Below are 10474 nucleotides of genomic sequence, written 5' to 3' on the forward strand. Positions count from 1 at the left end.
CTTTTTAACTATTCAATCATGTGAGCTAATCATCATCTCTCATGAAAATGATAATTAGTGAAATATAATAAATAATAAATTAAATTAAGTAATACAAAATGTATAATGAAGGTTTAGTATAGAAGTAATTATAACACTAATATATGAAACATGATATGGAAAAATTATCAACAAACATAATCCAACTTAGGTAGGTTGATAATTAATGTACCAAAGAAAATAATTGGCTTAAGGATTAGATAAACAAAGTGAAGCAGACGTAGTAGATGTATAATTCAAAAATAAAATAAAAAGAAGCATAAGAATCTTATAACATGGATGCAATGTAGAATAGTTTATTGAACAAGAACATGATTAAGTAGTTAAATACAACCATTTGACTTGATTTTAAAAGGTCGGATATAATATACATACTAAGTATATCCTAATCTAAATTGGATTAAGTGACTTTAGTTATAATTATAGGCTATGTTTAGTGTTTAGTTCACCTTATTTTTGTTAATTTGACCTATAATACTTTTTTTTTTTTATTTATGTACATTAATTCATAGCAAACAAAATAAATTAAATGGAATATTACTCGTATTTAATTTGCATGTGAGTAGTTTTCAAATATATGATTTTGAGGACATGATTGACATTATTTATCAATCTTGAAGCCAACATGCTCATGGTTGTGAAATACAAGTACAATCTTTATTATTAGAACAAATGATCCGTTCTTTTTAATAAATAGTAAAGTTAATAGGTTTATAAAGGATCATACAAAATCTACAAAAGAAATTCAAATTTAACAAATACATAACATATTAAATCAAATTTAAATTTCTTTCATAAAAATTAAGATCAACGTTGATCTTGCATTGTGAAACAAATAATCCATATTACTCCAAGATTCCTAGGTTTCCTAGCAAGATATTATAATAAATGCTAAGTAGTATATGTATCAATAGAATAATAATAAATCAATGGATCAATAGAAATTTAAAATGACCTTTGATAACATGAAATACTAGTATATTGTTTTTAGACCCTGGAATACTGAGATAGGTCCCAACAACATAGCCCACTTGCACTTTGTGGGCTTGAATCGTTCTACATTTTTTTTTTGTTTTTAAAATCTCATTATCATTTTTTTTAGACTTGAATTTCCATCGCTTTACATTCACTCATATCATTGTCCTTAGAGCACTTACATCATTGAGCATTTTTTTGCTCATAAGCAAAAATGGTGAGCAAATTTGTTAAAAATGGTTCCCCATCAATGAACATATTGAAAAATGCTCATGAGCATTTCTGATTTTGCTCATCCTATGAGCAAATTTGAGGATGAATAGTAACTATGTGGGGCCCAACATTTCTCCAATGTCTCTGTCAGCTTCTTCCTCCAATCAGCAAATATTACCGTTTTTAAACGGTAATTAATTTAAAACGGATATTTTGGCCGATTTATAATTAAAAAAAAATCATCAACAGTTATAATTTTTTTTCTCTACAAATAGAGATCCATTTTGACATATTTTGGTATAATTTCAAAATTCACAAAAACACTCTATATTATTCTTCTCCCATTTCTAGTGAGATTTATAATTTATAATTGTTTAGCGATTAAAATTCAATATTATTAATTAATATTTAATAATTGTATTAAGTTAAATAATAGTATAATTGTAATTAGTAGCACTAAAACTTCATTTAACCAAAACATAGTTAATAATAATATGGTGATGTATAAGAGAGAGAAATGTTGATGGGGTATGTGAAAAAGTAGGAGAGAGATTGATGAGCAATTTTTTTTTTTGCTCACTAGTGGGATAAAATTTGCTCACAAAAAATGTTCATAGTTGGTAAGAGAGAGAAAGTGGCTAGAGAGAGAATGAGCAAAAAAAAATTTGCTCACTAATGTGAGTGCTCTTAAAAAACTTGTGTTATATCTGCTCAAAATTATGTGTCAAAAATAATAAAACGCATGTGAGTCACTCGTCATACAATATTTCCCATCCACAGCAGCAATAGTAGTGTACGGTGTACCCTCCTAGTCTCGTATTAGTATAACTGTATAATACTTTACGGTGAAAAATTATTATATACATACGAGCGTACGGTATATCCAATGGTATTTGTTTGTTCATTTGATGATAAAATGAGTAATAAATACTATCATCAAAATGAGCAAAAAATACTTTTTGGTGTACCGTGCACCCGGGTGTGTAAAACAATTTCTACTCAAAATTTAACATGCATCTGATAAATACTAGTATAATACGGAGTAATTGTTACGGAGTATGTATTTACGTACCAAGTTAATCTTGACTTAGAGGAAAGGAAAGTATCTTTTAACCATTAGCTTAAAGTTTTAATATCCTTGTCTTTTTCCACTCATCCAAATTGTCTAGCTTATCAACTTGAATTAGTTAAATAAAAAATATTGTTCTATCTATAGTTAATCTATCCTGTCATTTACTACGCATCATCAATAGAAGAGATAAATTTTATAAGAAACTTGAGTCATGTGAATTAAAAGCATAATTGCAAATGTAAGATACAAATCATAGACATTGTCCAACCCTATTACAGTAATACTAGTTCTAATACGTAGTAAATGGACTACTGTAGAATACGGAGCATATACTTTTCAAAAATAGTACAGTTAATTGTTTTTTTTAATCAATTTTTATTGATTTTAAATTCTTTTGAGTCTTGTTATATAAGTATCATTTAGAGCCTGCTCACATTTACTCAACTGAACTGATTAAAGTTGAACTGAATTGATTAGAGCTAAACTGAAATGAATTTGAGTTGAAATGAATATTTTATTAGAGAAGAAAATTAGGACCTGAACTAAATTGATTGGAACTGAACTGAAATTACGCTAAAGTGTACAGACCCGTAGGCCCTATTTTTCACCTTATTTTTACTACATTGAGATTATTTTTAATGAATTGAAATTATTTTTACTAAGCCTAAATTAATTTTACTGATTAAAATTTATTTATATTGATTCTCTTTTTTTAGTTGTTCTTTGAAACAACTAATATTTATAGATTAAAACTTTTTTTTTCCAAAGTGAAATTATTCTCACTTAATCAAACATTTATTTATTGACTTGAAATAATTTTTATTGTTACTTAATATTAATATTGTAAGGTGAAGGGAACATGCAATTATGGACTATTTTGCATCATTTTTTTATTTACCAAATATCCATTTATTTATCCTACATTTGAAACTAACTTCATAAATAAAATTCGGTTTGGGAAAATAAATAAATAGAGTTTTCATTATTAATTGTACATTAAAATTATAATACACTCCCTTAACACTTTTGCACTATTGATTCGATCCATTTTGACCAATGTTTGTAAATTATATATAAGGGGAAAAAAGATATAGTCTTGTGGGTAGAGGTGCCATTCGGGTCGAATTCGGTGAGGCGGGTCAAATTGGATTTCAAACTTGGAATCATGCTAAATTATTGTGTTCTTATGAGTTGAAATCTAAATTGGATATTTTTCGAGTTGGTTTCGGATCGGATCAGACATGTTTTGACATCTCGATCTACTCGTGATACCAAATCGTAGCAATGAATAAATTATTATTATTCCTTAATTTATACAATTATACTTATTGATAATTAAAGGTATAATTGATTAAAGTTTTACATTGATATTTATGTCAAGCTCTAATACGTATAGCTACTTAAAAAATATATGAGAGGAATATAAGTTCAAATAAATAAAAATCAACAAATAAAATTATTGTGCACTCGATCCACGCAGAACGAGATGACACTATTTCGAGGCATCAAAGCACAACGACCCGGCCTGAAAAATATTTGATTCAGATTTAGACTCGCCTGAACATAGTAATTAAGCATTTTTCAACTTTAAAAATTTACTCAGCCCGACCCGACCTCATCAGACTTGATCTGATTATCCGAATTGACACCTCACACTAGTGCTAGTAATACCAATATATAAACACTCGTCCATCGGCTCAATTGTTCACCAACACCAAAAGTGGCATCAATATAGTCATATTCCTTCTTTCTCTCTCCTCTCGGCCTCTCCACTAAAATATTCAACAATCTCCCATTTTTCTGGCAACAAGAGAGAGAAAAAATGGAGGACATTGATGATCTTCCTAAAAACCCAGCAAATTACACACCCCTCACTCCTCTTTGGTTCTTGGAAAGAGCTGCTACCGTTCATCCCACCAGAACTTCCATAATCCACGGCTCTCTTCGTTACACGTGGCTTCAAACTTATCATCGTTGCCGTCAATTTGCCTCCGCCCTTTCTCGCCGTAACATCGTTGCTGGTTCTACGGTAATCCTCATCTTCTCCATTTTTTCATTTTTTTTTTACTATTTTTTAGTTTAATTAAAATTAATTTACAGTAATTAGTTTTGATTTATCTGGTAGATGTTGTATTATTGAATTGAATTGAATTTATTTAAATTAAAAAAAAAGTCAAAGGATAAGTACGAGTAGTTTTTGTTTTTTTTTTTTAAAAAATTTATTTTTTAATCGTGTTTTATTGCCTAATCTGTAATGGTGTATTCCTTAGGAAATTAAATTTAACATAAATATCAACATTTTACCATATACAGACATACAGTAGTGCAAGTATTTTGTTTACATAATGGACCGGGCCGGGTCAAGAGGTGATTCGGGCCCAAAGGGCTGAAAAAGGTTTGTTTAAACTCACTATTTCTGCCAATTCCAGGTGGAATCGAAATTTTAACTTTAGTTTGCCCAAATTCTTAAATGGGTCGGGCCGGTCAAACCCAGATTTATGAGCCAAATATTCTACTCAAACCCAGCTATTTTCAGGCCGGGCTGGGCTATCGTTGACTTTGCTATAGTCCTTATACGAAATACTCCATGGTCTGTATTAGTCCTGGTTATTGGGCGGGTTGGGTCGAAGAGGGTTACATTTTATAGGGTTAATATTAGGTCGGGCCAATGTGGTTCATAGATTAATAGCGGGTCGATTATGGGCGGGCCTACAAAAAATCAATTAAAATAAATATTAGACAAAGTTATTTTTTATTCATGTATATATATGAATACTAATTTATCTATGTAGTTATTCTCACATTATCTATTTTCTTTATTAATTAAATTGGAATAATATTTTGGCCCTGCCCCTTAAAGATCCTATCCAGTAAAAGCCCTTTAAGTTTGACTCTGACCCTATTATCATTGGATTACTATATACTAATTTTGCTACATTTTGATTTTTACGCGATTCATATACTAATTTTAGACGATAATTATTTACAAATTTACTACAATTGTGTACTAAAACAAATTTATATACGTTTCATAATTAAAAATATTAATAATAAAAGGTAGAAGTGAGAAACATTGTAGTGATTAATTAAAATTGGGACATTAGTAAAACTTGTAAAAACTTGTTAGAGCTTATTTGAACTAATATCACGGAAAATACGTAAAGAATAGAGCCATATTGAATGATTGGTGTACGAAGGTCTTAGTTAGTTAGTTAGTAAGAGATCATTGTAAATTTTTTTATATGATATTGATGCGTCACGAGATCTTGATAAGTATCATAAACCATAGAATTAAGTAGCTAATATTTGACTAAAAATGCTATTGAATAGTTGTATGAAAATAGGTGTTAGCTTTTGTTTTGCTGGAAAACTCAATGTATCAACTTTACTTTCGCCGCCTTTATGAACTGTGCCCCTTCCTAAATTTCGTGACTAAGTTTGACAATCTTCTTGTCATAGTTATTTAATTAAAATAGAGGGAGTATATTCTAGTATTAAATTATTAATGATTTTGAAAAAGAGTTATTAGTTACAATTATTGCACTGCATTTAATAAATACGAAAATTAATTAACGGTTTGCATATGACAAAGAATATGAAATGAGCTTTGTATAAGACAGAACACTGTAGTACTATTTATGGTGGTTATGCGAATTAATTCTGAGCTTTTAGCCAAGTTTGATTCATTTATTATTATTTTCTTACTCGTATTTAATTAAGTTTTGTTATTATTGTTCATATTAGAAGTAGTAAAGAAGTGTTGGGTTCCCTCAAAAAAAAAAAAAAATGTTGGATTGGATGGTATGAAAGGATCAAAATATTTACTCCTTTTTTTAGTTGGTCTGAACTTATACTTAAAATTTATATTAAGTATGAAGTACATACATATTTAAATTTATCCTACATAATTCTGTAGTCACTTTTAAAAATGTATTGCTAATAAATGGGTTGAAGCATAATAAATTGGATTGACTGATAATTCTGGTGAAATAAAGCTTGTAATTAACTGATATCGAAAATCATTACTTCAGGAAAATTGTACTTGGAAAAGTTGGATGATGGATTGGTTTTGTGATTAGTGATAGCCAGCCCTTTGGTCTAGATTGTATTGGTTGGAAATCATTCATCGTGTTTGAGCTCTTGGCAATGTGTAGCATTTTAGACTTAGGCAACGGAGTTAATTATGTATTGTGGCTGAGTTCTTGGAGAGATTTTTATATACACTCGGGTGCATAGTGCTCCTAAGCTCATTCAATCATCAGATGAGCAAAAAATACCCTTGGGTGCATCATGCACTTGGGTGTATATAATAATATTCGGAGTACTTGAGTATGGGTTATATTTAGGTAGTTTACACCAAGGAAAATCATCTAAAATAAGAAGGTGAAATCATCAAGTTCATGTTGCTACATAAGCAATACATCCATTGCATTTAACTTTGAAATACAGAGGTTGATAGGTCTCTAAAATGCATTTTGTCTTTGTGTGGTGATCCTTGAATCACATTTTTTTTTCACTATCAAATTCTTCTGTAGCTGGAATGTTGCTAAATAAGTCTAGATTTTTACAAACAGGTATCAATTATTGCTCCTAACGTTCCAGCCATATATGAGGCTCATTTTGGAGTTCCAATGTCAGGAGCAGTATTGAACACGGTAAATATACGGCTTAATGCACAGACTATTGCTTTCTTGCTTGGCCATTCTGCTTCAGAAGTTGTAATGGTGGACCAAGAATTCTTTACTTTGGCTGAGGAAGCATTGAAAATAGTGGCTGATACAAGCAAAGGCAACTTTAAGCCACCAATTTTGATTGTCATAGCTGATGAAAGTTGTGATCCTAAAGGACTCCAATACGCATTGAGCAGAGGTGCCATTGAGTATGAAAAGTTCATGGAGACAGGTGACCCAGAATATGCTTGGCAACCACCAAAAGATGAGTGGCAGAGTATTACACTAGGTTATACTTCTGGTACAACCGCAAGCCCTAAGGGTGTGGTCTTGCATCACCGCGGAGCTTATGTCATGGCCCTGAGTTGTGCTCTAGTCTGGAACATGACTGAGGGAGCTACTTACCTTTGGACTCTTCCAATGTTCCATTGTAATGGATGGTGCTACACTTGGACTCTAGCTGCTATGTGTGGGACCAGTATATGTCTTAGGCAGGTAATTCAATTTGCTTTCATCTGAACAGTTTTATATACACAGCCTTCATCTGTCCCCTCTTGAAATTGGAGTCCGCTATGTTTTAACTTTTGCTATACTCATTGTGTTCTTTTATATTGATTCTAAATGAGGGGTTATCTTTGCTTGACGGTCAGTTAATATTAGCAGCCTAGATATTCTAAATAGTGCAGTATGACGACATTGCATTTAGTAATTTTCCCTGCAGAAAAAGGCTTTGTCTAACCGCATGGCCTTTCTCTAGTAAGAATTTGGATAATACATTTAAACTTTTTGCTGCTTTCTGTAGAACTAGCTAATGTTGTAACTTATTATGTTTTTGAGTTATAATGTTGTGTTTTATTATGCCATTATCTCTTTAATAATAACGATTAATGATTCAATTAGTATACCATAACTGATAACTCAGTAGGTCCTTCATGCTCATGGTGGAGAGTGGAGAGTTGGAGACATTCATTTTATAATTAGAATGAAAGGTTTTGAAACTTTTGTATTGCAAAAAACTAAATTAAGAGGTATTGGGATAATGTTGTATGTTTTCTCATTGATAATATTCATTGTTGGGATTAAGAGTAACCTTTCAAATGACAAATCTAATGGAAGGCAATTTAACTGGGGTACATTGTAACAGCATGTCTGTAAATCTGTGTTGAATTTACCATCAATGTGATGGTTGTGTTTGTATTGTTTGGCTTGTAAACTCATCAGTTCTAGGGGCTTCTGTGATAGCTGCTTTAAAATTTATATTGCCTTTCTAAAATAACAGTTTATTGACTTAGAATTGCATGCTTTTTTGAGAAAGAATACAAAAATTAGTTGCAAGTGTAACTCAGCATGATTTTACATTCCAAAATTCTAGTATGTTTATGTTATTTTCATTTGGACATTTCCTGTATACTTGTATAGTAATATATATTTGTGCCTTACTTGTACACTTCTTTGTGGCCTTTCTATTCTAGGTGACTGCTAAGGGAGTTTACCAAGCCATCGCCAAACACAAAGTAACTCATTTCTGTGCGGCTCCTGTGGTGCTCAACACTATTGTCAATGCCAAAAAAGAGGATAAAATCCTTCCTCTACCACATGTTGTGCACGTCATGACGGCTGGTGCTGCCCCGCCTCCCTCTGTGCTCTTTGAAATGTCCCGTATTGGCTTCCGTGTTGCCCATACGTATGGGCTTTCTGAAACTTATGGGCCCTCTACTATATGTGCATGGAAGCCTGAGTGGGACTCTCTTCCTCCAGAAGAACAAGCTCGCCTTAATGCAAGGCAAGGTGTTAGGTATGTTGGTTTAGAAGGTCTTGACGTTGTCAACACTCAAGACATGAAACCGGTACCCGCTGATGGGAAGACTGTTGGGGAAATTGTTTTCCGAGGGAACGCAGTGATGAAGGGATATTTAAAGAACCCCAAAGCTAATGCAGAGGCTTTTGCAAATGGGTGGTTCCATTCCGGGGACCTAGCTGTGAAACACCCCGATAACTATATTGAAATTAAAGACAGATCAAAGGACATTATCATATCTGGTGGTGAAAATATTAGTAGTGTGGAAGTAGAAAATGTTATGTACTTTCACCCGGCTATATTGGAGGTATCAGTGGTTGCAAGACCTGATGAGAGGTGGGGGGAGTCCCCCTGTGCATTTATCACATTGAAGCCGGAAGTTGATCAATCGAATCAGCAGCGTCTGGCTGAGGACATTATGAAGTTTTGTCGGGCCAAGATGCCCGCTTACTGGGTTCCAAAATCTGTTGTATTTGGTCCTTTGCCAAAGACTGCAACGGGAAAGATACAGAAGCATGTATTGAGAACAAAAGCTAAAGAGATGGGACCTGTGAAGAAGAGTCGACTGTAAGTGTACCCTCTGATGTTTTACCTTTGTTGAGTTTGTTCTTATTCTCTTTTCTATATTTTATTTAATTATTGAAATAAGTAGCAATAAAATGTGCTTACTGTTTTACAACATTGTCCGATCCTACCCCGCCCCTTCCCAGGTAAAAAGGCACAAAAGAAGGCCTGTTCTTTGTATAACATTGTCAAAATTTATGTTTTGTGTTGTTATTGATTGAACTATCTTTACTACATATTTGTTATGGTGATTTTGATAATGATATATGAGAATTGAAATTCAGTGTGTGGATTTGGTAACTGGATGGGCAATCCAGGAACCGAGTAGCATTGATCGAGAAGCACCATTCAAATAAAATAATTAAGATAGGCTTTAATTTCTTTTATCATTCATAGTTTTGTAACCTGCATTGGTAATCATTGTACTTCGTATGATTGGTTTTGAGAAGTTGCTTCTGTAGTAGTGTATGAGTCACTAGGTCAAATGATCGTTGTGGCGGTGATTGTGGTGAATCTGGTGGTACTTAGGCTAGTTTGCGGTGTATGGTATTTTGGTGTTACCTCATCAAATGATTGGTGGTGTGTTGTAGACAGTTGTGATGGTTGGGATGTGCAAAATTTGGCACCTCTAGCGAGGAATGTATTATTACTCGTGCTGTATGTAGTTACAAGTACATAAGTTGGCCAGACTCACACGAGTCCCAGAAGGTACTGATCGGAATCACGACTGAACTCCTTCCTTGGTTCAGGGAGACTAAACGATTAGACTTTAACAACTTATTATTACTGTTAATTTGTTACGGATTTAAGACTTGGAGATCTATGACTAAATCAAGATTTAAATGAACAATGATAGAAGGGAACTACAAACTACTGAACTAACAACTAGTGTTGTTGCCTTGTTCCTTTAGAGTTGCCGGTTTGTCTAACTAAGTTGTTCTCATGAACACACCACCCTTACAGTCGTAATTGCATTGCATCTGTTGTTTTAATGAATACTACAAGAAGGGGGGGTTGAATTGTAGTGTGAGAATTTAGCCAAACTTTTCGTGGAATTAAAATTAAGTTAGCTAAAGGAACTGAGAGATTAACTAAAGGAACTAAAGAATGCAAGAGAGATTTTACGTGGAAAACTCCTTGGCC

The 10474-nt window shown here is 32.7% G+C and overlaps 1 protein-coding gene across 1 annotated transcript; it reads left to right on the forward strand.

Annotated features, from left to right (window-relative positions):
- The first annotated feature begins 3989 nt into the window (after nucleotides 1-3989).
- On the forward strand, nucleotides 3990-9614 carry LOC110738064 (acetate/butyrate--CoA ligase AAE7, peroxisomal-like). Its single transcript, XM_021918433.1, has 3 exons — nucleotides 3990-4328; nucleotides 6874-7464; nucleotides 8442-9614. The coding sequence occupies exons 1-3, from the start codon at nucleotides 4122-4124 to the stop codon at nucleotides 9336-9338; spliced, it is 1695 nt and encodes a 564-aa protein (XP_021774125.1). The 5' UTR covers nucleotides 3990-4121; the 3' UTR covers nucleotides 9339-9614.
- Nucleotides 9615-10474: the final 860 nt, after the last annotated feature.

This window comes from Chenopodium quinoa, unplaced genomic scaffold, assembly GCF_001683475.1.
Source record: "Chenopodium quinoa cultivar QQ74 unplaced genomic scaffold, ASM168347v1, whole genome shotgun sequence".
Taxonomy (NCBI): Eukaryota; Viridiplantae; Streptophyta; class Magnoliopsida; order Caryophyllales; family Amaranthaceae; genus Chenopodium; species Chenopodium quinoa.

Excerpts from the sequence above, each read along its gene's own strand:
- LOC110738064 (XM_021918433.1), top strand. The coding sequence starts at position 4,122 with ATGGAGGACATTGATGATCTTCCTAAAAACCCAGCAAATTACACACCC. Across the intron at positions 4,329-6,873 it reads ACATCGTTGCTGGTTCTACG|GTATCAATTATTGCTCCTAA; the intron begins GTAATCCTCATC and ends TTTTACAAACAG. Across the intron at positions 7,465-8,441 it reads CCAGTATATGTCTTAGGCAG|GTGACTGCTAAGGGAGTTTA; the intron begins GTAATTCAATTT and ends TTTCTATTCTAG.